The sequence below is a fragment of the Cibotium barometz genome, chromosome 29, assembly GCF_041138505.1.
Source record: "Cibotium barometz isolate CiBa-2024 chromosome 29, ASM4113850v1, whole genome shotgun sequence".
Taxonomy (NCBI): Eukaryota; Viridiplantae; Streptophyta; class Polypodiopsida; order Cyatheales; family Cibotiaceae; genus Cibotium; species Cibotium barometz.
In genome coordinates, this window is record NC_141074.1 from 11,983 (window position 1) to 39,209 (window position 27,227).

The following is a 27,227-nucleotide window of genomic DNA, read 5'->3' on the forward strand; positions in this document are numbered from 1 at the left end:
AATACATGTATAGGATTATTGGACTAGGAGGATTTCTTTGTTTCTTCGTTAAAGCATCATGATGTTGTATTAGGTATTCACTGGTTTCACTACCACAATGTATAGTTAACCTTTCCTGATAGAGTCCTTCAATTTATACATAAAGGCAAAGCTTATAAGATTATAGCAAAGAATAGAGGAGAAACTATTCCACTTGTATCAAATACTTCAGTTGGCAAAACAATAAAGTCAGCAATTTTTGCGTACATGGTTTTTGTAAGAGAAAAAGAGCCTGATGTACATTCTAAATTCAATGTACAAGATGAAAGTAGATTTCAATTCTTAAATACATTTAAGGATTGTTTTTTTGAAGCACTACCAGAACAACTACCCCCTGAGAGGCCAGAAGATCACATGATAAATCTAGTGCCAGGAAGAGAGCCTCCAAATAGGCCACCTTATAGGGTTAGTGCCACTCAGAAAGAGGAGATAATGAATCAAGTAGAGGACTTACTATCCAAAAGAGCTGATTCAGTTCAGCTCCTCTCAAATCTACTCACCAGTGCTTCTGGTATAGAAAATGGATGGTTCATTCAGGATGTGTGTGGATTATTGCTCCTTGAATAAGATGACCATCAAGAACAAGTTCCCCATTCCATGCATTGATGATGTCTTGGATGAATTGCATGGAGCCTCTAACTTTAGCACGATAGATCTCAAGAGTGGGTATCACCAGATAAGAATACAACCACACGATGTGCATAAGACATTTTTCACGACTACCTTTGATTTATATAAGTATTTAGTGATGTTGTTTGGATTGACAAATGCCCCTACCACTTTTACTAGAATGAAGGTCAAATATTTCGACCACATAAACAGTTTGCTGGAACATTTTTTTAAGACAAAATTGTCCTTTTCAAGTTAGAGGAGGAACACAAAGAGCATTTGGTCAGAGTGTTTGAAGAGCTACATAAAAATTAGCTTTTCATTAATGGCAAGAAAAGTGAGTTCTTCCTGTAAGAGATCCATTATTTGGGGCATATCATTTCCAAGAAGGGTATTAGAACGGATCTTGCTAAGATCCAAGCCGTTAAAGAATGGCCAACACTGCAATCAATGCATGAAATTCGAAGTTTTCTTGGATTATGCCTCCTACTACATAAGTTCATTCCGTATTTCGCAGAACTGGCTACTCCTCTCCATGATTTAACCAAGAAGAATGTAGTCTTCAAATGGGGAGACAGTTAAAAAGCAACTTTTGTTGCCTTAAAAGAGAAACTCACCACATGACCAATTCTAGTGGTTCCTGATTTGTGTAAATCCTTTGTGGTTTGAGTGTGATGTATGTGGGGACAGCATTGGAGCTGTGCTCCAATAGGATGGATGTGTAGTAGCTTATGAGAGCAAAAGTCTCAAAGATGCATAGCCATATTTAGAGGTTTATGAGAAAGAGTTACTAGTAGTGATTCATGCACTCACTAATTGGAAACATTACCTATTAGGAGCTGATTTTGTTGTCAAGACTAATCACAAAGTCTCTGATACTTCTTGACACAGACAAAGTTGTCTGAAAAGCACTTCAAGAGGGCAAATCTTCTGTCCATGTTTCATTTTCAGATTGTATACATGCCAGGAACTCACAATAGGGCAGCAAATGCTCTGTCCAAAAGACCCCAAGTACATAATGTCACTATTGCCTGTCATCAGGACCTTCAAGATAGGTAGCCCCAGTACGCAGATGATACAAACTTTGGGGAGATTATTCAACAGATGCTAGAGGGGCAATCTAATTGTCAATATTCCATGAAAGATGGATATTTAATGAAAGACGATTGCCTATGTATCACTAGAGAGATGAGGCAGAAAATTATGGACGAATGTCATGCACCACCATTTGCAAGACATAGAGGAATTAACTCTACCACCCAAGCTCTGGAAAGATATTTCTATTGGCCAAGAATGTGCAAGGATTTGCATCAGTTTGCCACAAAGTGCCTGACTTGTCAAAAGGTCAAGTATGACAGGCATAAGATACCTTGTCTTTTGTTACCACTCCTAATACCATAGGCACCGTGGGAAAGTATAGCAATGGACTTTGTTTTTGAATTGCCAAGGTTGAGAAGTGGGAATGATGGGATATGGACTGTTATTGGTCGCTTCAATAAGCAAGCTCATTTCATTCCAGTCAAGAAGACAATTAAGGCAGATCACATGACAAAGGCATTTATTGCTTAAATATTTAAACATCATGAGATGCCTAAATCCATTGTGAGTGGCCATGACCCCAAAATGACCAAGCTATTTTGGAGAGCATTGTTTGATAATTTGGGAACGAAACTGTATTTTATCATCATCATTTCATTCCCAAATAAATATTTAGATTGAGATGGCAAATTCAACCATCCTGGATTCGCTAAAATGCTATGTAGTTGAACAAATTTCAAAGTGAGAAAAGCATCTCCCACTAGTGGAGTTTGCATACAATAATACGGTGCATAGCTCCACAGGAAGAGCTCCGTTTAAGGTCATCTATGGGCAGGTGATTTTACCACCTATCCTTAGGACAAGAGATGAGATATGTGCAACTAATGAAAAGATAGATGGATCCCAAAGTTGGAGAATGGGTACTTCTAAAGTTTGAAAAGACAAGCTCTATAAGCTGAAAGGCAAAGAAAAAGTATATGTCGAGTTATCTCCCGGGTACTAAGGACCTTTCAAAGTCTTAGAGGAATGAAGCAACCTTTAGGTTGAAGATACCAGAGCAATTAAGAATTCACAATGCATTTCACATTAGTCTTTTGAAGAAGTACCAAGGACCAGTATTCACAAAACCAATTTAGAAGATCCACCAGAGGTGGAAGGGTTGGAGGAGATACTCCAACCAAAACAGATTGTGTACCATAGTACACAAGAGTCCATAGGGCAAGAAATTTTACAAGTTTCTTGTAAAATTTAAGAACTAGGCACTACATGCCAAGTGGATGGATGAAGACATGTTGCCTGACCATCGGAAATCCTGGATATTTACAAGGAAGCTTTCCAATTGAGGCCAACTAATTAGAAGCCGAGGGGATGTCACTTGCTTGTAATTATCCAAAGAATTAATAAGGTTGACCAAATGTGACTTTCAATCAAAGCATTATTATATGGTCAAAGTTTAATTGATTCTAGTCAAGAATTTGATTAGGGTCAAAGAATGGGTTTTGTCCCCAGGTGGTTAGTCCAAGATGAAGGAATTGAGTTGTTCAGCCCAAAATTATGCACATATTTGTTAGAAAAAGTGATCTATGTCATATCATAGACAAGGTCAAAGGGATGTGGATGAATGTGGTGAAGGCTAGGAGTTATCCCACATGCAAAGGCAAAGCCCATATGGTACTTGGACCTATATAAAGGGTCATTTCAATGTAATGTAAAAACAACAGTTCATTCTCAAGTACACAATCTCTTGGTCAAGTAAGTGCATCTTGTGTTGCTTTGTATTGCTTTTGTCATTTGTTTATAATCATGTTTAGCATTATGTTTGAGCCTCCTTAGGCTAGCCTAGCCCTAGATCCATGATTTCCAACCTGGTATCAGAGCCTGGTTGGCTATGGTTTAGCTTAGTTTAGTTGTTTTGCCATTTCTCTTCAATATGGTGCCCGTAAAAGGAAGTGCCATTGAGAAGAAGGAATAACAAAATTATTGCATTAGTCTTTGCACCATTAGGGATCTGGTAGGTTCAGCTCTCCAATAGCTTAGATCCTTTCTCTTTTAGCATTGATTTAGGTTTTCATTAGAAAAAGATTTAAGGTTTTTTAAGTCTTAGGAGTTTCTCCATCCTCCTTAGCATCCACAATTAGGGATCACAAGTAGTGCTTGAATCCTTTGCAAACATAGTCACTTGAGAGAAGCAGCCATTTGCAAAGCAAATCCTCAGTCCTTCGAAGAGCACTAACTCCACCATCTTCACACAAAGCAATAGCAAGGAGTGTTGTATACTTTTCTAAGAAAGCAAGTAATAGGGAGCTGAGTGAGTCATCACACTGCAACATTGAGAAGTGAAGAGTAAGCAAAGCACAAGTGCAAACATTATCGTCAAAAGGAGATTGCACACAGCACCATGCAGCAACAGTCGCAAGCATTGATAGATCTCTGATGATAAGCAGCTCGGCAACAAAGAGAAAGCAATAAGCTGTAGAAGCAGCATCAGAGGCGAGTGATGAGCAGCAACGAATGCGCCAGAAGTTGCAGATACAGCCAGCCGGAAGAGGGACGCTGCAGACAGAGACACCGCCTTGCAGAGGTGATCATGAGAAAGCACTGCTGCTGTTCGTGAGGGAGCTGAGGCTGTTGGGGCTGGGTATTTGTACAGAAGAAGAGCAGAGAGGTGAAGGCCGCCTTTGGAGCAGCTCAAGCCGTGCGCAGCTGAGGTATACACGAAGGGCTTCTCGAACGCTGACAGATCCGAAATCAGCGCAGCAGCCGTCGGTGGAATAAAATCCTGCCGTTTTCATTTGAAAATAAAGGATTTATTTTGAGACTAAGGTTTAAAAACCTTAAAGTAATATAAGAGGTTGTTCCTATGGCAATTAAGGAAGGATGTTCTTTTACCTCTTTTTTGGAAAATTCTATGCATTATGAAGTTGCCTCAAGGATGGGAATGCACGCACAGTCTATGAGCAATGTCAGGACGAAGAAGATGCTATACAAAATGAAGATGCAAACAAAGACGCAAAAATGGATGAAGACAAAGACGAAGATATCAATGAAGATGAACAAGATGCTGTCTATGTTGATTATTATGTCATGGCTCACATGTCATAATGACGAATGAATTATGCCCTCTCTTACCCAAATGTATGGACACCTCTAACCACCGATGATGTAGGTTATGTGTTATTTCTATGATGCTCACAATATCTCTCAGGAGGCCATGTAGCCCTCAAGGGGGGATTGATGGGGAGTTGGGTCTCCATGACCAACAAATGATGATGATGATGCCCATGGATATGATGATGATGATACTATGATGATGATGGGGTATGGGAGAGGAATGTTTTTCATGTCATGTCATTTTCTTTTCGCAAAGTAGAAGCTATGCTCCCTATGAGCGATGCTAATTTCTTTTATGTACTGTAGAGCTATACTCCTTATGAGTTAAGCTTTTTCTTTCATGTAATGTTAGAAGCAAGGAAGGGCATTATGATATGCCATGATCAAGGAAGGGTGTTAGAAAAAGTGATCTATGTCATATCATAGACAAGGTCAAAGGGATGTGGATGAATGTGGTGAAGGCTAGGAGTTATCCCACATGCAAAGGCAAAGCCCATATGGTACTTGGACCTATATAAAGGGTCATTTCAATGTAATGTAAAAACAACAGTTCATTCTCAAGTACACAATCTCTTGGTCAAGTAAGTGCATCTTGTGTTGCTTTGTATTGCTTTTGTCATTTGTTTATAATCATGTTTAGCATTATGTTTGAGCCTCCTTAGGCTAGCCTAGCCCTAGATCCATGATTTCCAACAATATTGACTTAGTCAAAGAACTTGATTTAATCAATAAGAATGAGTCCCGGTCCAAGTGGATCGACTTTAGTCACCCAAGAGCCCAACACTGGCTTCGATCAAAAGAACTGACCTCGACTAAAGATCTTTAAATTCAATCAAAGGAATTTGACCATGGTCAAAGAGAGTTGACTTTGGTCAACCAAGTATGTTATATGTTGCGTGCACATGTGTGGTCAATGGGAATGCCCATAAGTAACTAGGATTAGTCAAAGATTGAATTTTCTTTTTTGCACTCAAAGACTAACATTCAATGGGTACCATGTCTTGGTGCAATTAATAAAATGTGCAGATACAAGAGAGGAGTTGATTGCCCCTAACTTCTTGGAGTTTGCAGGAGCTACTTAGGTGCCACTTGGCGAAGCCTGCCTAGGTGCCACATACACATAGACTGAAGCTACATAGACCCTAGTTAGGACCTAGGTAGGCTTAGGTGGCTAGACTCTGTGGAATTAGCTTAGCATTTTCAAATGTATTCAAATGCATAAAGAATGAGCAATGACTCACCATCCTCACGTATGTATTATCCACCTAGGCATTATTGAGAAATGCTCTCACACAAGACAGCTTGCAACAAACAATTTTGATGGATAATAAAGAACCTACGGGGGGTCCAGCCCTGTATGTTGTCCTGGACCCTTGTGTGGTGTCATGAGCAATTTTCCTAGTACTTTGAATTCAGCAATCTCGAGGTTCATCACGAAGAAATGTATGTGCTGAGCCTGTTTTGCAGAGATTTCAAGAGTGCAGGTTTGAATTTTGGTAGAACAGCAAGTAATCGTGTATCTAATGGGCTACAAATGCCACATCGTGGGTTTTATTTTCCTTTTACTGAACACATTTCCTCATCTTTCCAGGTACTCACTACTCACAAATATACAATCTGTAATCAGACAATAAAAAGCATTTCAAATCAAGCAAGAGACAAGTCCATCTGCAGTTTCTGTGCATTACACTGCTTTAACTCAATGAACTCTTGTATATTCATGTGGCTAAACATGCACATGACTTGTAGGTCTTCTTCCCCCATAACATCATGATTATATGCAACATGGAAAAGCGTGATACACAAAGATCACACCCTCAAGCATTATCTCATGAAGGTTTCTCCAGCCACTCCATTGCTCTGCTGCCCATATCGTGACACAATATGCCTTCCACGAGCTTATTTTCTCCGTCTCCTAAAGTATTATTCTGAACTTTTATTAAGAAGAGTATCAGAACTTTGATATTGCAGTTGACAATCAGGCTTTGTTTTTTCAGTCCTTCAGACTTTCACTTTTTGTCCATAAGATGAATATCAGAACTTTAACAAAGGTCAAAATCAGAACTTGAGGGTGTGATGCACAAAGATCACATCCTCAAAGCATTATCTCGTGGTCAGGGTTTCTCCATCCACTCCATTGCTTTGCTGCCCATATCGTGACACAATATGCCTTCCACATGCTTCTTTTATCAGTCTCCTAAGGTGTTATTCTGAACTTGTATTTTCGCTTCATAAGAAGAGCATCAGTACGTTCATACTGCAGTAGACTAATAATCCGACTTTGTTTTTCAGTCCTCCAGACTTTGAGTTTCTGGCCATAAGATCAAAATCAGAACTTTGACATTGCAGAAGAAGAAAATTCAAAGCTATTCTCTGTCCATGAATTACACCAACCTGAAATCAGAAGCATGGATTACACGGACCTCAAACACCGAATTATCTACATCGCAAGGAATGGTGTTTGTTGTATCATTAAATAAACATGTACTTGAAATTATGCACTAAGGGTCCACATATCCCTTCCACTTCTAACCACTTCATATGTAACAAAATCTTATCCTTAAACTACAGCACGGATATCTGCATTAATTTTAAAAAGAGAGTTTACAATCATGCCAAGAGTCCCCTACCCTATTAAGACCCTGCCAAGGGTCTTGTTCAAGAATCCACTCGTAGCACACTCACTAAGCATACGGGAGTTGTCATAAAGCTTCTAAACTAGGTAGTGGAGCTCAAGGGCAAATTCCTACAAGCACACAGAATGTGTCCATCGTGAATGTTCAACACTGCCTTTAGGGTTAGCACAAGTTATAAAGGCACCACGTAAGAGCAAAATCACACACCCCATTGGGACCAATGGGGTCTGAATTGAATGATTCTAAAACTACTGTCGACAAAAACACAGGACTAGGAAAAGAAATGAATAAGCACTATCCAAAGGTGAAGCAGCATCAACAGAGATAAAAGAGAGAGAGTCTTGTTTGTTTGGGTCCCCCTACCGTTCACCCTCCATACTAAGTCATACAGTCACATTTACCTTGGGATCAGAAGACTAACCGTGCTTAATGGAATCTTGATCTAGTCAACAAACATGTCAATCCCATTGCGAGTGGTCCATCTCAAACATCTGCTTCTGGGTCTCACTTTTTCAGACCTGGTGGACTTGGCAACGAGCTCTTAACGTTCATCCGCCGATGCCGATCACCATGCCTGCATATTGAATTTCTGGAGTTGCCAACACGATCCACATCAAATCCTCACCCACTACAATTGGTCCCTCCTGATCCTTCCGCACCTCTGCCAATAGCGCCGATCTATCAAATTCCCCGGGAACAAAATGGTTGAGCACCAAACACTCACTGCGGCTCGCGCGGCAACCTTGCCCACCTCGGAGGACAGCGTGTGATAGGACGCCACGTTGCGCATCCCTTCAGGTGTCCTGCGGGGTGTCGGATGCATCTCCCGATGAAGAAAGCACTCGTGGACGAGGACATAAGCGTCCCGAGCTGCATCGATTAGAGCCGGACAATAAGCTGTGTCGCCGCTGAAGACCAGGCGCTGCCCCTCTGCTTCAAAGACAAATCCGAAGGCGACTTGGACGGGATGATGTGAGACTTGGATGGCACGAACTGCGAGCCCATTGTGGTGTTGCCAGATGACATCGCCGCCTGCAAGAATCTCAGAGACCTAGATCTGAAGGCCGAGAGTGGAAGGGCGCTTTTCGAAGGCAATGCGCTGCTGGAGGTAACGCTGCCAAGCAGCCAACAGAGCATCCACGAATTGCTGCGTGCCAGGGGGTCCGAAGAGCAAGTGAGGGCGAGCGTGGCCCTGATGCCAAGCGGAGATGAAGAGTTGGAACAGGTCCCAGACATGGTCGGAATGCAGGTGCGTGAGGAAGACGGCGTCCAGATCGCGGCCGGGGGCAGCCAGCCCCAAGCAAGCGCTCCGTGGCGCCCGAGCCACAATCGATGAGGAGGGCGCTGGAGTGGAATTGCAGAAGATTCCAAGGTCCGTAGCGTTGGGTGGACACTTGAGGGCAGCCCGTATAAAGAACCTATGGGGCGTCGAGCCCAGTATATTGTCCTGGACCCTTATGTGGTGTCATGAGCAATTTTCCTAGTACTTTGAATTCAGCAATCTCGAGGTTCATCACGAAGAAATGTAGTGCAGGTTTGAATTTTGGTAGAATAGCAAGTAATCGTGTATCTAATGGGCTACAAATGCCACATCATGGGTCTTATTTTCCTTTTACTGAACACATTTCCTCATCTTTCCAGGTACTCACTACTCACAAATATACAATCTGTAATCAGACAATAAAAAGCATTTCAAATCAAGCAAGAGACAAGTCCATCTGCAGTTTCTGTGCATTACACTGCTTTAACTCAATGAACTCTTGTATATTCATGTGGCTAAACATGCACATGACTTGTAGGTCTTCTTCCCCCATAACATCATGATTATATGCAACATGGAAAAGCGTGATACACAAAGATCACACCCTAAAGCATTATCTCATGAAGGTTTCTCCAGCCACTCCATTGCTCTGCTGCCCATATCGTGACACAATATGCCTTCCACGTGTTTATTTTCTCCGTCTCCTAAAGTATTATTCTGAACTTTTATTAAGAAGAGTATCAGAACATTGATATTGCAGTTGACTATCAGGCTTTGGTTTTTCAGTCCTTCAGACTTTCACTTTTTGTCCATAAGATGAATATCAGAACTTTAACAAAGATCAAAATCAGAACTTGAGGGTGTGATGCACAAAGATCACACCCTCAAAGCATTATCTCGTGGTCAGGGTTTCTCCATCCACTCCATTGCTCTGCTGCCCAGATCGTGACACAATATGCCTTCCACATGCTTCTTTTATCGGTCTCCTAAGGTGTTAATCTGAACTTGTATGTTTGCTTCATAAGAAGAGCATCAGTACGTTGATACTGCAGTAGACTAATAATCCGACTTTGTTTTTCAGTCCTCCAGACTTTGAGTTTCTGGCCATAAGATCAAAATCAGAACTTTAACATTGCAGAAGAAGAAAATTCAAAGCTATTCTCTGTCCATGAATTACACCAACCTGAAATCAGAAGCATGGATTACACGGACCTCAAACCAGAACCGATTTATCTACATCGCAAGGAATGGTGTTTGTTGTATCATTAAATAAACATGTACTTGAAATTATGCACTAAGGGTCCACATATCCCTTCTACTTCTAACCACTTCTTATGTAACAATATCTTATCCTTAAAACTACAGCACGGATATCTCCATTAATTTTAAAAAGAGAGCTTACAATCATGCCAAGAGTCCACTACCCTAACAAGACCCTGCCAAGGGTCTTGTTCAAGAATCCACTCGTAGCACACTGACTAAGCATACGGGAGTTGTCATAAAGCTTCTAAACTAGGTAGTGGAGCTCAAGGGCAAATTCCTACAAGCACACAGAATGTGTCCATCGTGAATGTTAAAACATTGCCCTTAGGGTTAGCACAAGTTATAAAGGCACCACCTAAGAGCAAAATCACACACCCCATTGGGACCAATGGGGTCTGAATTGAATGATTCTTAAACTACTGTCGATAAAAACACAGGACTAGGAAAAGAAATGAATAAGCACTATCCAAAGGTAAAACAGCATCAACAGAGATAAAAGAGAGAGAGTCTTGCTTGTTTGGGTCCCCCTACCGGTCACCCTCCATACTAAGTCATACAGTCACATTTACCTTGGGATCAGAAGACTAACAGTGCTTAATGGAATCTTGATCTAGTCAACAAACATGTCAATCCCATTGCGAGTAGTCCATCTCAAACATCTGCTTTTGGGTCTCACTTTTTCAGACCTGGTAGACTTGGCAACCCGCTCTTAACGTTCATCTGCCGATGCCGATCACCGCGCCTGCATATTGAATTTCTCGAGTTGCCAACACGATCCGCATCAAATCCTCGCCCACTACAATGGGTTCCTTGTAATCCTTCCTCACCTTTGCTTACACTGCTTTACTATCCGGCTTTGTTTTTTCAGTCCTTCAGACTTTCACTTTTTGTCCATAAGATGAATATCAGAAGTTAACAAAGATCAAAATCCAAACTTGAGGGTGTGATGCACAAAGATCACACCCTCAAAGCATTATCTCGTGGTCAGGGTTTCTCCATCCACTTTGCTGCCCATATCGTGACACAATATGCCTTCCACATGCTTCTTTTATCAGTCTCCTAAGGTGTTATTCTGAACTTGTATTTTCACTTCATAAGAAGAGTATCAGTATGTTGATACTGCAGTAGACTAATAATCGGACTTTGTTTTTCAGTCCTCCAGACTTTGAGTATATGGCCATAAGATCAAACCCAGAACTTTAACATTGCAGAAGAAGAAAATTCAAAGCTATTCTCTATCCATGAATTACACCAACCTGGAATGAGAAGCATGGATTACACAGACCTCAAACCAGAACCGATTTATCTACATCGCAAGGAATGATGTTTGTTGTATCATTAAATAAACATGTACTTGAAATTATGCACTAAGGGTCCACATATCCTTTCCACGTCTAACCACTTCTTATGTAACAATATCTTATCCTTAAAACTACAGCACAGATATCTGCATTAATTTTAAAAGTAGAGCTTACAATCATGCCAAGAGTCCCCTACACTAACAAGACCCTGCCAAGGGTCTTGTTCAAGAATCCACTCGTAGCACACTAAGCATACGGGAGTTGTCATAAAGCTTCTAAACTAGGTAGTGGAGCTCAAGGGCAAATTCCTACAAGCACACAGAATGTTTCCATCGTGAATGTTCAACACTGCCCTTAGGGTTAGCACAAGTTATAAAGGCACCACCTAAGAGCAAAATCCCACACCCCATTGTGACCAATGGGGTCTGAATTGAATGATTCTAAAACTACTGTCGATAAAAACACAGGACTAGGAAAAGAAATGAATAAGCACTATCCAAAGGTGAAACAGCATCACCAGAGATAAAAGAGAGAGAGTCTTGTTTGTTTGGGTCCCCCTACCGTTCACCCTCCATACTAAGTCATACAGTCACATTTACCTTAGGATCAGAAGACTAACAGTGCTTAATGGAATCTTGATCTAGTCAACAAACATGTCTATCCCATTGCGAGTGGTCCATCTCAAACATCTGCTTTTGGGTCTCACTTTTTCAGACCTGGTAGACTTGGCAACGAGCTCTTAAAGTTCATCCGCCGATGCCGATCACCGCACCTGCATATTGAATTTCTCGACTTGCCAACACGATCCGCATCAAATCCTCGCGCACTACAATTGGTCCCTCGTAATCCTTCCTCACCTCTGCCAATGGCACCGATCTATCAAATTCCACGGGAACAAAATGGTTGAGCACCAAACACTTCACTGCGGCTCGCGCGGCAACCTTGCCCACCTCGGAGGACAGCGTGTGATAGGACGCCACGTGCGCATCCCTTCAGGTGTCCTAATGGGCGTCGGATGCATCTTCCGATGAAGAAAGCACTTGTGGACGAGGACGTCAGCATCCCAAGCTGCATCGATTAGAGCCGGACAATAAGCTGTGTCGCCGCGGAAGACCAGGCGTTGCCCCTTTGCTTCAAAGACGAATCCGAAGGCGAATTGGACGGGATGATGCGAGACTTGGATGGCACGAACTGCGAGCCCATTGTGGTGTTGCCAGACGACATCGCCGCCTGCAAGAATCTCAGAGACCTGGATCTCAAGGCCGAGTGTGGAAGGGCGCTTTTCGAAGGCGATGCGCAGCTCGAAGTCAGGCTGTGAACCAGCCAACAGAGCATCCACGAATTGCTGCGTGCCGGGGGGTCCGAAGAGCAAGTGAGGGCGAGCGCGGCCCTGATGCCAGGCGGAGATGAGGAATTGGAAGAGGAGCGTCCAGATCGCGACCGGGGCAGCCAGCCGCAAGCAGGCGCTGTGTGGCACGTGAGCCACAATCGATGAGGAGGGCGTTGGAGTGGAATCGCAGCAGATTGCAAGGGCCGTAGCGTTGGGTGGACACTTGAGGGCAGCCCGTATAACGAACCTACGAGGGGTCGAACCCAGTATGTTGTCCTGGACCCTCGTGTGGTGTCATGAGCAATTTTCCTAGTACTTTGAATTCAGCAATCTCGAGGTTCATCACGAAGAAATGTATGTGCTGAGCCTGTTCTGCAAAGATTTCAAGAGTGCAAGTTTGAATTTTGGTAGAACAGCAAGTAATCGTGTATCTAATGGGCTACAAATGCCACATCATGGGTTTTAATTTCCTTTTACTGAACACATTTCCTCATCTTTCCAGGTACTCACTACTCACAAATATACAATCTGTAATCAGACAATAAAAAGCATTTCAAATCAAGCAAGAGACAAGTCCATCTGCAGTTTCTGTGCATTACACTGCTTTAACTCAATGAACTCTTGTATATTCATGTGGCTAAACATGCACATGACCTGTAGGTCTTCTTCCCCCATAACATCAAGATTATATGCAACATGGAAAAGCGTGATACACAAAGATCACACCGTCAAGCATTATCTCATGAAGGTTTCTCTAGCCACTCCATTGCTTTGCTGCCCATATCGTGACACAATATGCCTTCCACGTGCTTATTTTCTCCGTCTCCTAAGGTATTATTCTGAACTTTTATTAAGAAGAGTATCAGGACTTTGATACTGCAGTTGACTATCGGGCTTTGTTTTTTCAGTCCTTCAGACTTTCACTTTTTGTCCATAAGATGAATATCAGAACTTTAACAAAGATCAAAATCAGAACTTGAGGGTGTGATGCACAAAGATCACACCCTCAAAGCATTATCTCGTGGTCAGGGTTTCTCCATCCACTCCATTGCTTTGCTGCCCATATCGTGACACAATATGCCTTCCACATGCTTCTTTTATCGGTCTCCTAAGGTGTTATTCTGAACTTGTATTTTCGCTTCATAAGAAGAGTATCAGTACCTTGATACTGCATTAGACTAATAATCAGACTTTGTTTTTCAGTCCTCCAGACTTTGAGTTTCTGGCCATAAGATCAAAATCAGAACTTTAACATTGGAGAAGAAGAAAATTCAAAGCTATTCTCTGTCCATGAATTACACCAACCTGAAAGCAGAAGCATGGATTACACAGACCTCAAACCAGAACCGATGTATCTACATCGCAAGGAATGGTGTTTGTTGTATCATTAAATAGACATGTACTTGAAATTATGCACTAAGGGTCCACATATCCCTTCCACTTCTAACCACTTCTTATGTAACAATATCTTATCCTTAAAACTGCAGCAGAGCTTACAATCACGCCAAGAGTCCCCTACCCTAACAAGACCCTGCCAAGGGTCTTGTTCAAGAATCCACTCGTAGCACACTGACAAATATACAATCTGTAATCAGACAATAAAAAGCATTTCAAATCAAGCAAGAGACATGTCCATCTGCAGTTTCTGTGCATTACACTGCTTTAACTCAATGAACTCTTGTATATTCATGTGCTATCAGAACTTTAACAAAGATCAAAATCCAAACTTGAGGGTGTGATACACAAAGATCACACCCTCAAAGCATTATCTCGTGGTCAAGGTTTCTCCATCCACTCCATTGCTTTGCTGCCCATATCGTGACGCAATATGTCTTCCACATGCTTCTTTTATCGGTCTCCTAAGGTGTTATTCTGAACTTGTATTTTCTCTTCATAAGAAGAGTATCAGTACGTTGATACTGCAGTAGACTAATAATCGGACTTTGTTTTTCTGTCCTCCAGACTTTGAGTTTCTGGCCATAAGATCAAAATCAAAACTTTAACATTGCAGAAGAAGAAAATTCAAAGCTATTCTCTGTCCATGAATTACACCAACCTGAAATCAGAAGCATGGATTACACGGACCTCAAACCAGAACTGATTTATCTACATCGCAAGGAATGGTGTTTGTTGTATCATTAAATAAACATGTACTTGAAATTATGCACTAAGGGTCCACATATCCCTTCCACTTCTAACCACTTCTTATGTAACAATATCTTATCCTTAAAACTACAGCACAGATATCTACATTAATTTTAAAAAGAGAGCTTACAATCATGCCAAGAGTCCCCTACCCTAACAAGACCCTGCCAAGGGCCTTGTTCAGAATCCACTCGTAGCACACTCACTAAGCATACGGGAGTTGTCATAAAGCTTCTAAACTAGGTAGTGGAGCTCAAGGGCAAATTCCTACAAGCACACAGAATGTGTCCATCGTGAATGTTCAACACTGCCTTTAGGGTTAGCACAAGTTATAAAGGCACCACCTAAGAGCAAAATCACACACCCCATTGTGACCAATGGGGTCTGAATTGAATGATTCTAAAACTACTATCGATAAAAACACAGGACTAGGAAAAGAAATGAATAAGCACTATCCAAAGGTGAAACAGCATCAACAGAGATAAAAGAGAGAGAGTCTTGTTTGTTTGGGTCCCCCTACCGTTCACCCTCCATACTAAGTCATACAGTCACATTTACCTTGGGATCAGAAGACTAACAGTGCTTAATAGAATCTTGATCTAGTCAACAAACATGTCAATCCCATTTCGAGTGGTCCATCTCAAACATCTGCTTTTGGATCTCACTTTTTCAGACCTGGTAGACTTGGCAACGAGCTCTTAGCGTTCATCCGCCGATGCCGATCACCGCGCATGCATATTGAATTTCTCAAGTTGCCAACACGATCCGCATCAAATCCTCGCCCACTACAATTGGTCCCTTGTAATCCTTCCTCACCTCTGCCAATAGCGCCGATCTATCAAATTCCACGGGAACAAAATGGTTGAGCACCAAACACTTCACTGCGGCTCACGCAGCAACCTTGCCCACCTCGGAGGACAGCGTGTGATAGGACGCCACGTTGCGCATCCCTTCAGGTGTCCTGCCGGGCGTTGGATGCATCTCCCGATGAAGAAAGCACTCGTGGACGAGGACATCAGCATCCCGAGCTGCATCGATTAGAGCCGGACAAAAAGCTGTGTCGCCGCTGAAGACCAGGCGCTGCCCCTCTGCTTCAAAGACGAATCCGAAGGCGAATTGGACGGGATGATGCGAGACTTGGATGGCACGAACTGCGAGCCCATTGTGGTGTTGACAGACGACATCGCCGCCTGCAATAATCTCAGAGACCTGGATCTGAAGGCCGAGTGTGGAAGGGCGCTTTTCGAAGGCGATGCGCTGCTGGAGGTCAGGCTGCCAAGCAGCCAACAGAGCATCCAGGAATTGCTGCGTGCCGGGGGGTCCGAAGAGCAAGTGAGGGCGAGCGCGGCCCTGATGCCAAGCGGAGATGAAGAGTTGGAAGAGGTCCACGACATGGTCGGAATGCAGGTGCGTGAGGAAGACAGCGTCCAGATCGCGGCCTTGGGGCAGCCAGCCCCAAGCAAGCGCTCCGTGGCGCCCGAGCCACAATCGATGAGGAGGGTGCTGGAGTGGAATTGCAGAAGATTCCAAGGTCCGTAGCGTTGGGTGGACACTTGAGGGCAGCCCGTATAAAGAACCTACGGGGCGTCCAGCCCAGTATGTTGTCCTGGACCCTTATGTGGTGTCATGAGCAATTTTTCTAGTACTTTGAATTCAGCAATCTCGAGGTTCATCACGAAGAAATGTATGTGCTGAGCCTGTTTTGCAAAGATTTCAAGAGTGCAAGTTTGAATTTTGGTAGAACAGCAAGTAATCGTGTATCTAATGGGCTACAAATGCCACATCATGGGTTTTAATTTCCTTTTACTGAACACATTTCCTCATCTTTCCAGGTACTGACTACTCACAGATATACAATATGTAATCAGACAATAAAAAGCATTTCAAATCAAGCAAGAGACAAGTCCATCTGCAGTTTCTGTGCATTACACTGCTTTAACTCAATGAACTCTTGTATATTCATGTGGCTAAACATGCACATGACTTGTAGGTCTTCTTCCCCCATAACATCATGATTATATGCAACATGGAAAAGCGTGATACACAAAGATCACACCGTCAAGCATTATCTCATGAAGGTTTCTCTAGCCACTCCATTGCTTTGCTGCCCATATCGTGACACAATATGCCTTCCACGTGCTTATTTTCTCCGTCTCCTAGGGTATTATTCTGAACTTTTATTAAGAAGAGTATCAGGAGTTTGATACTGCAGTTGACTATCGGGGTTTGTTTTTTCAGTCCTTCAGACTTTCACTTTTTGTCCATAAGATGAATATCAGAACTTTAACAAAGATCAAAATCATAACTTGAGGGTGTGATGCACAAAGATCACACCCTCAAAGCATTATCTCGTGGTTGGGGTTTCTCCATCCACTCCATTGCTTTGCTGCCCATATCGTGACACAATATGCCTTCCACATGCTTCTTTTTTCAGTCTTCTAAGGTGTTATTCTGAACTTGTATTTTCGCTTCATAAGAAGAGCATCAGTACGTTGATACTGCAGTAAACTAATAATCCGACTTTGTTTTTCAGTCCTCCAGACTTTGAGTTTCTGGCCATAAGATCAAAATCAGAACTTTAACATTGCAGAAGAAGAAAATTCAAAGCTATTCTCTGTCCATGAATTACACCAACCTGAAATCAGAAGCATGGATTACACGGACCTCAAACCAGAACCGATTTATCTACATCGCAAGGAATGGTGTTTAATGTATCATTAAATAAACATGTACTTGAAATTATGCACTAAGGGTCCACATATCCCTTCCACTTCTAACCACTTCTTATGTAACAATATCTTATCCTAAAAACTACAGCACAGATATCTGCATTAATTTGAAAAAGAGAGCTTACAATCATGCCAAGAGTCCCCTACCCTAACAAGACACTACCAAGGGTCTTGTTCAAGAATCCACTCGTAGCACACTCACTAAGCATACGGGAGTTGTCATAAAGCTTCTAAACTAGGTAGTGGAGCTCAAGGGCAAATTCCTACAAGCACACAGAATGTGTCCATCGTGAATGTTCAACACTGCCCTTAGGGTTAGCACAAGTTATAAAGGCACCACCTAAGAGCAAAATCACACACCCCATTGTGACCAATGGGGTCTGAATCAAATGATTCTCAAACTACTGTTGATAAAAACACAGGACTAGGAAAAGAAATGAATAAGCACTATCCAAAGGTGAAACAGCATCAACAGAGATAAAAGAGAGAGAGTCTTGTTTGTTTGGGTCCCCGTGCCGTTCAACCTCCATACTAAGTCATACAGTCACATTTACCTTGGGATCAGAAGACTAACAGTGCTTAATGGAATCTTGATCTAGTCAACAAACATGTCAATCCCATTGCGAGTGGTCCATCTCAAACATCTGCTTTTGGGTCTCACTTTTTCAGACCTGGTAGACTTGGCAACGAGCTCTTAACGTTCATCGGCTGATGCCGATCACCGCACCTGCATATTGAATTTCTCAAGTTGCCAACACGATCCACATCAAATCCTCGCCCACTACAATTGGTCCCTCGTGATCCTTCCTCACCTCTGCCAATAGCACCGATCTATCAAATTCCACGGGAACAAAATGGTTGAGCACCAAACACTTCGCTGCGGCTCACGCGGCAACCTTGCCCACCTCGGAGGACAGCGTGTGATAGGACGCCACGTTGCGCATCCCTTCAGGTGTCCTGCCGGGCGTTGGATGCATCTCCCGATGAAGAAAGCACTCGTGAACGAGGACATCAGCATCCCGAGTTGCATCGATTAGAGCCGGACAATAAGCTATGTTGCCGCTGAAGACCAGGTGCTGCCCCTCTGCTTCAAAGACGAATCCGAAGGCGAATTGGACGGGATGATGCGAGACTTGGATGGCACGAACTGCGAGCCCATTGTGGTGTGTCAGAATACGCAGCGGAGATGATGACCAAATCTGGGAACACACGAGCAAAAAATGCAGGCAGAAAAACAGCACAAGAGAGAGAGAGATGTAGGCAGGGCAGTCGGCCAGCATAAGGAAAAGCCCACGACTAATAAAAAGGTCCACGACTGCATAAATGCAGTCGGCCAGCAATCTGGTGCCCAAAACTGATCAAAACCAGTCGGCCAGCAGCAAGAGTGCCCACGACTGATAAACATCCAGTCGGCCAGCACTGTACTGCTCTTGGCACCCTCTGGCAGCCCTCCCAAGCCTCAGAAAAATGGGAAAAAATAGGGGAAAAATACGGAGTGGGGAAAAATGGGAAAACACCTCATAAGGGCGGGCACACCCACAACAAAGGCCCTGGTGTATAAATCTGGACAGGAGATGACTTCTAACACCCCCTCTCAGCTCCTGGCTGTGTAACCAACCACTGGGAGCTGGGGTGCCGCCTGAGCAAATCCTGAGAGCGACTTCGTGAAGAGGTCCACAGTACTGTCCTCCGTCGAACAGAACTCCAGCAAGATGTCATCAGCAACGATCTGTTCACGAACAAAGTGCCTCTGGATGACCATGGGTTCCTCCAGTGGAAGCCCAAACCTACAATGTAACCTCCTCCTGCTCCGTAAAACTGCTCCTGGGCCTGAAGTAGATCCCCTCGTGTCGGGATCTCCTCCCCAAACCGAGTCACACCAACCGTGGAGTCGGACTCCATCCAACAATCCCCCTCCTGTGTACAAGAGTCCATGATCCTTCGCATGCCGCAGAAACCACAGGAAACGCAATCCTGCCTCCCAAAGAGTCATCCGCAACCATGAGCTCAACCGCCTCATCAGGAAGCTCCCGTCCAATCTGGTGTCCATCAACCAGATCAATGAACCATACAGCTTCTGAATCATAGAGACATCACACTGCTCACAAGGATCAACACCTGTTACGGTGCACAAACAAGTCCTGGAAGCCTGATGAAACCTGTCAACCACCCCCTCTGAATCCGGAACCACAAAGCCTGGAGAAACCACCTCCTTCTGCAAGTAAGCACCTGTCACCTGCCTGGCTTTCCGAAAGGTCCCCGTGGCATAGTCACAAGGGAACGGGAACGTTTTGGGGAACGGATGACTGTTTGGAATGGGAACGAAAAGCTTGAATAAAAGGGAACGGAATCGGGAACGCCACATCATTGCATAAATGTGTTTATAAATTTACTTTATATATCTGTAAATGCTTTGGAAAGAGGCATAGTGAAGAAAGAACCTCAAACCATCTCAGTAGTGGCCATGATAATGCATAGATGTGTTCTACATGATACATAGTTCACTTATATTTCTTACATGGTCTGCGGTGCCATTTTGGAACGGGAACGGGAACGGCTATCTCTATGGAACGCGTTCCCCCGTTCCAAGAGCTTGGAACGACGTTCCCTTGTGACTATGCCCCGTGGAAAGAACATCCTCAACTACTGGAAGTTCTATGTCCCGAACACGACGAGACATCAGAGCATAAGTGACCTGTTCAGCTTCCTCTGACTCACGAACACAAGAACTACCAACATCAGTACCGGAAAGTTCCTGCCAACTGCTGCCATCAACTGGCAAGCTATCCACCACTTGGTCTCGGAAAGCTCACACCTGCAGCGTATCCACACTTGAGTAGCCATTACCAGACTGCCACTCATCACAATCCTGAGGACCTGGGAGAGAGAGTGCTGAAAGCCTGTAAACTCCATTCTCCACTCCGCCTTCCCAAACCACTTGGCCTGTTGCTTTGTCCCGGGGAGCAACAAAATGCTCATCAAACTCCACCCGTACGCCAGTCTTGCAAACCTGATGCACTGACAACAGATGAAAACCAAGTGCCGGAACATACGACACCTGGGAGGAATGCTTCCCCCCTTTGCCATCGGGAACTATCTCCATCCTGCCCTCACTATGAACTGGGATAGTGGACGTATCCCCAGTAAGAATATGACCAGAAAGCCTGCAGAGATCCTGTAAACCGGAACGGGAAGGAGTCATGTGCCTGGAAGCACCACTATCGAGAATCCACTCCCGAGTATCCGTTGCGGCGAGTCCTCCAATCTCCTCCCTGCCTGAAGAAAATGAAGCATCGGTGTCCATCACCTCTAGGTGCACAAAAGCCGGAGTCTTCATGATTGCTGAGGAGTCTTCACCCTTCTCGGTCTTCCGCTTGGGACACTGCCTCCAGTAGTGGCCTTTCTCGCCACAATCATTACAGGTCCTCTCTGCCTTCAGTTTCTCGCGGTCAGCGTCGGACTTCTTCTCAGAAGACTTCTCCGATGAAGCCTTCCCTTTGCCCGAGTTACGGCCTTTCGACCGTTGGCCAGTTAAGGCCTCCGAACCTCCACCCTGAGGAGGGTTCGTGAATCGTTCCTCCTGGTCCAGGACCATGGGCACAAGCTCCTCCCACGTGATGGTGCTGAGCCTGCCACCACTGGTAATCAACGACGAATAAAATGCTGAGTACGAAGAGGGCAAGTGTGACAGCAACGTTATGGCCATGTCCTCTGACGATATCTCCTTCCCAGCCTGAAGAACTTCCTGCTGAAGAGCCTGCAGCTTGTAAATATGCTCCCGCATCGTCGACGACTTTGCAGGGCTCATAACCCGCATCTGTACTTCCAAGGAAATCCTCTTCATGGGCGATACCCTGTTGTAAAGTGAGGCCAAATGCTGCCATATACCTCTGGCCAGCGTCATATGCTTTACATGATTAATTACCTGTGGTGTACAGTTGAGGAAAATAAACGAACGGACCCTGGCGTTGACACGATCCCACATCTGTGTCTGGGCCTCCCGGTCCTTTCGGATCGACGGTAACTCCCCTTCCTCTATTTCCGGCCGTGGAACACCAACAACGACGAAATCGGCGAGGTCGTAAGACTCCAGAACGGATTCCATCATCACCTTCCATATGCCGTAGTTGCTCCCGTCCAACTGACGGTCCACCGGGAACGTGGGGAGTGTCGGGATCTTCACATGTCTCTCGGCCATCTCAAACAAATCTGCCATAGCGGGGATGTACTCTGAAAAGGGTGGATCGGTGGGAACAAAGAAGGAATAAAACCTGCAAGTGGCTGTCCAGCAAATCAGCCCGCCTTCCTCTTGCTTCTCCTCTTCCCGATCAGCCCAAAACAGTCCACCAATCAGCCACAAAACAGTCCCCCTCTTGCTCACACAAATCCCAAGACCTATCTAGAGCCTAGGGCTCTGATACCATGTCAGAATACGCAGCGGAGATGATGACCAAATCTGGGAACACGAGCAAAAAATGCAGGCAGAAAAACAGCACAAGAGAGAGAGAGATGTAGGCGTGTAACTCTGCTCTATATACACAAGAAGATCCCGAGGAATGATACAAATGAGGTATGGGGGCTGAGGACCTATATATACCCCCCTAGAGGGCAGTCAGCCAGCATAAGGAAAAGCCCACGACTGATAAAAAGGTCCACGACTGCATAAATGCAGTCGGCCAGCAATCTGGTGCCCAAAATTGATCAAAACCAGTCAGCCAGCAGCAAGAGTGCCCACGACTGATAAACATCCAGTCGGCCAGCACTGTACTGCTCTTGGCACCCTCTGGCAGCCCTCCCAAGCCTCAAAAAAATGGGAAAAAATAGGGGGAAAATACGGAGAGTGGGGAAAAATGGGAAAACACCTCATAAGGGCGGGCACACCCACAACAAAGGCCCTGGTGTATAAATCTAGACAGGAGATGACTTCTAACAACGTTGCCAGACGACATCGCCGCCTGCAATAATCTGAGAGACCTGGATCTGAAGGCTGAGTGTGGAAGGGTGCTTTTCGAAGGCGATGTGCTGCTGGAGGTCACGCTGCCAAGCAGCCAACAGAGCATCCACGAATTGCTGCATGCAAGGGGGTCAGAAGAGCAAGTGAGGGCGAGCGCGGCCCTGATGCCAAGCGTAGATGAGGAGTTGGAAGAGGTCCACGACATGGCCAGAATGCAGGTGCGTGAGGAAGACAGCGTCCAGATCGCGGCCGGTGGCAGCCAGCCGCAAGAAGGCGCTGCGTGGCGCCCGAGCCACAATCAATGAGGAGGGCGCTGGAGTGGAATTGCAGGAAATTGCAAGGGCCGTAGCGTTGGGTGGACACTTGAGGGCAGCCCGTATAAAGAATCTACGGGGGGTCCAGCCCAGTATGTTGTCCTGGACCCTTGTGTGGTGTCATGAGCAATTTTCCTAGTACTTTGAATTCAGCAATCATGAGGTTCATCACGAAGAAATGTATGTGCTGAGCCTGTTTTGCAGAGATTTCAAGAGTGCAGGTTTGAATTTTGGTAGAACAGCAAGTAATCGTGTATCTAATGGGCTACAAATGCCACATCATGGGTTTTAATTTCCTTTTACTGAACACATTTCCTCATCTTTCCAGCTACTGACTACTCACAAATATACAATCTGTAATCAGACAATAAAAAGCATTTCAAATCAAGCAAGAGACATGTCCATCTGCAGTTTTTGTGCATTATACTACTTTAACTCAATGAACTCTTGTATATTCAAGTGGCTAAACATGCACATGACTTGTAGGTCTTCTTCCCCCATAACATCATGATTATATGCAACATGGACAAGCCTGATATACAAAGATCACACCCTCAAGCATTATCTCATGAAGGTTTCTCCAGCCACTCCATTGCTTTGCTGCCCATATCGTGACACAATATGCCTTCTCCTAAGGTATTATTTTGAACTTTTATTAAGAAGAGTATCAGAACTTTGAGACTGCAGTTGACTATCGGGCTTTGTTTTTTCAGTCCTTCAGACTTTCACTTTTTGTCCATAAGATGAATATCAAAACTTTAACAAAGATCAAAATCAAAACTTGAGGGTGTGATGCACAAAGATCACACCCTCAAAGCATTATCTCGTGGTCAGGGTTTCTCCATCCACTCCATTGCTTTGCTGCCCATATCGTGACACAATATGCCTTCCACATGCTTCTTTTATCGGTCTCCTAAGGTGTTATTCTGAACTTGTATTTTCGCTTCATAAGAAGAGAATCAGTACGTTGATACTGCAATAGACTAATAATCGGACTTTGTTTTTCTGTCCTCCAGACTTTGAGTTTCTTGCCATAAGATCAAAATCAGAACTTTAACATTGCAGAAGAAGAAAATTCAAAGCTATTCTCTGTCCACAAATTACAACAACCTGAAATCAGAAGCATGGATTACACGGACCTCAAACCAGAACCGATTTATCTACATCGCAAGGAATGGTGTTTGTTGTATCATTAAATAAACATGTACTTGAAATTATGCACTAAGGGTCCACATATCCCTTCCACTTCTAACCACTTCTTATGTAACAATATCTTATCCTTACAACTACAGCACAGATATCTACATTAATTTTAAAAAGAGAGCTTACAATCATGCCAAGAGTCCCCTACCCTAACAAGACCCTGCCAAGGGCCTTGTTCAAGAATCCACTCGTAGCACATTGACTAAGCATACGGGAGTTGTCATAAAGCTTCTAAACTAGGTAGTGGAGCAATTCCTACAAGCACACAGAATGTGTCCATCGTGAATGTTCAACACTGCCTTTAGGGTTAGCATAAGTTATAAAGGCACCACCTAAGAGCAAAATCACACACCCCATTGTGACCAATGGGGTCTGAATTGAATGATTCTAAAACTATTGTCGATAAAAACACAGGACTAGGAAAAGAAATGAATAAGCACTATCCAAAGGTGAAACAGCATCAACAGAGATAAAAGAGAGAGAGTCTTGTTTGTTTGGGTCCCCCTATCGTTCACCCTCCATACTAAGTCATACAGTCACGTTTACCTTGGGATCAGAAGACTAACAGATAGTAACAGTGCTTAATAGAATCTTGATCTAGTCAACAAACATGTCAATCCCATTTCGAGTGGTCCATCTCAAACATCTGCTTTTGGATCTCCTTTTTCAGACCTGGTAGACTTGGCAACGAGCTCTTAGCGTTCATCTGCCGATGCCAATCACCGCGCCTGCATATTGAATTTCTCGAGTTGCCAACACGATCCGCATCAAATCCTCGCCCACTACAATTGGTCCCTTGTAATCCTTCCTCACCTCTGCCAATAGCGCCGATCTATCAAATTCCACGGGAACAAAATGGTTGAGCACCAAACACTTCACTGCCGCTCGCGCGGCAACCTTGCCCACCTCGGAGGACAGCGTGTGATAGGACGCCACGTTGCGCATCCCTTCAGGTGTCCTGCCGGGCGTTGGATGCATCTCCCGATGAAGAAAGCACTCGTGGACAAGGACATCAGCATCCCGAGCTGCATCGATTAGAGCCGGACAATAAGCTGTGTCGCCGCTGAAGACCAGGCGCTGCCCCTCTGCTTCAAAGACGAATCCGAAGGCGAATTGGACGGGATGATGCGAGACTTGGATGGCACGAACTGCGAGCCCATTGTGGTGTTGCCAGACGACATCGCCGCCTGCAATAATCTCAGAGACCTGGATCTGAAGGCCGAGTGTGGAAGGGCGCTTTTCGAAGGCGATGCGCTGCTGGAGGTCAGGCTGCCAAGCAGCCAACAGAGCATCCACGAATTGCTGCGTGCCGGGGGGTCCGAAGAGCAAGTGAGGGCGAGCGCGGCCCTGATGCCAAGCGGAGATGAGGAGTTGGAAGAGGTCCACGACATGGTCGGAATGCAGGTGCGTGAGGAAGACAGCGTCCAGATCGCGGCCGGGGCAGCCAGCCGCAAGCAGGCGCTGCGTGGCGCCTGAGCCACAATCGATGAGGAGGGCGCTGGAGTGGAATTGCAGGAGATTGCAAGGGCCGTAGCGTTGGGTGGACACTTGAGGGCAGCCCGTGCCCAGCAGGGTGAGCTCCATGACTAACGATGGACGTGACAGCTCCTTTACTTCTTTACGGAGGACTGGGAGACACGGCTTCAAAAGGCTGCTCTTTTTGAATTTGATTAGGCTGCTATGCCAAGGCGGCTCCTTTCAGGCCGACTACTGTGGACTCGCAATCATTGGCACCAATCTCCTCAAGCCATGTGCAACTCCAGAGTCCTTGACTCCCCCTGGTTTGTAGCTGCCTACAGAGCTCTTCTTCCCTCAATCATGTTGTTGCTGGAGAAGCTTGAGGCTTCACGTTTTGGTGTGGAATATCTATACAGGATTAAGGGAGAGTGGCCCTCCCTCCACGTGGGCAAAGGAGGGGGGCCTATTTCAAAATACTCCCTCCTCCTTGCAAGCGTGACGTTCACGCTTGCATTTGAAAATACCCACTCACGTCACGCTTGCATTTGAAAATACCCGGGTCCAATCAGCCTGCTGTTCCACGCTTGCTATTCGCCTCGAGCTCCACACGGTGCAGGTACGTTTCGAAGGTTCCCATCCGTGTGCATTGTCTGCTTTTACTCCGTGTCCATTGTCTGCTTTTACTCCAAGACGTCTTTCATGTCGGGACTGCGATACAGAGAAACGTGGTGTTAGTGAGGATGGAGAGTACAGTAGTTCCACATAACACCTGCTTCACCGTGTTGCCAAACATGAAGCCCACCAGCAGCAGCATGCAACACAGCATGCAACACACACACACACATAGAGCAACGAGAGAGCATGCAACACATACAAAGATGAGAGGGACTGATAAAAAAACAAGATGACCTACATCTGCACGAATTTGTTTCAGCTTTTCTGCTCGCCATTCTGGATCCCACCATCTCTGTTGGCCACCTCCTCTCCCTCCTTCACCACCTCGGCCGCCTCCTCTCCCGCCACCGCCTCTGCCTCTTCCACCTTGTCGGTTTGGACCTCCCCCTCCTCCTCGCATGGCCATGGAGAACGCTTTTGGCAGCTGACTCCTATGTTGCACCACTGAAACACGGGATGGAACCGGAGGAGCAAAGAGACACCAAGATCTACCAAGCACAACTATGTTGAGCTGCAATCTGCATGGGTAAAAGGACAATTAGGTCAAAAATCTGCAACCTGCAGAGCAGCAACAACTAGGCAATCTGCAAGTGACAGCAAGCCACAATTAGGTCAAAATACGGAAGAGGATTCCCCATAGCGTCAAAAACGCCCTAGAATATACATGCAACACAGAGAGAGAGGAAAGAGAGCAAACACTGGCATGTTGGCGCCGTGTTTGCTCTACCTGGACCCCATCGATGATACGCCTGTCGCCCACGTCGTAAGGGTGTCGTAAGGGTGCAGCGTCGGGTTGCAGCACATGTCCATAGCCCGCATCTGGGCAAGTTCTTCATGGCATTGATGAGATGGAAGACGGAGCCGCCCACAGCCCCCATGGCCTCTTCCAACAACAAAAACAACTCCTCTGTTTGCATGCAACAACAGCTCCTCTGTGTTGCATGCAAACAGATTGTGAAGGTGGTGATTGTGAAGGTGCTTACATGAGAGTGGGGAGGCACGAAGGGTAGGTAGGGAGGCAGGGAGGGGCGCTGCTATGGAGGAGAGAAGAGAAAAAGGTTGAAAGAGACATTCTCTATGAGGACTTGGTCTTTGAGTGAGTCCAGAGAGCTGTGAAATGCTGAGAGCTAGCTTTCTGGACTGACTCAAAGACCAAGTCCT

General features: G+C 44.9%; 1 protein-coding gene across 5 annotated transcripts; it reads right to left on the reverse strand.

Annotated features, from left to right (window-relative positions):
* Positions 1 to 13,410: 13,410 nt before the first annotated feature.
* On the reverse strand, positions 13,411 to 25,787 carry LOC147621706 (uncharacterized). Of its 5 annotated transcripts, XR_015269596.1 has the most exons (3): positions 24,606 to 25,787; positions 15,409 to 17,285; positions 13,411 to 14,561 (listed from the first exon to the last, which is right to left on the reverse strand). XR_015269596.1 is itself a non-coding variant. In XM_086822745.1 (2 exons), the coding sequence occupies exon 1, from the start codon at positions 25,515 to 25,517 to the stop codon at positions 24,636 to 24,638; it is 882 nt and encodes a 293-aa protein (XP_086678871.1). In that variant the 5' UTR covers positions 25,518 to 25,787; the 3' UTR covers positions 15,334 to 17,285; positions 24,606 to 24,635. The 5 variants fall into 5 exon arrangements, 3 of the variants coding, with proteins under 3 accessions (XP_086678871.1, XP_086678873.1, XP_086678872.1); XM_086822745.1 differs by lacking the exon at positions 13,411 to 14,561 and having other exon boundaries at positions 15,334 to 17,285; XR_015269595.1 differs by lacking the exons at positions 13,411 to 14,561; positions 15,409 to 17,285 and adding an exon at positions 23,360 to 23,757 and having other exon boundaries at positions 23,841 to 25,787.
* Positions 25,788 to 27,227: the final 1,440 nt, after the last annotated feature.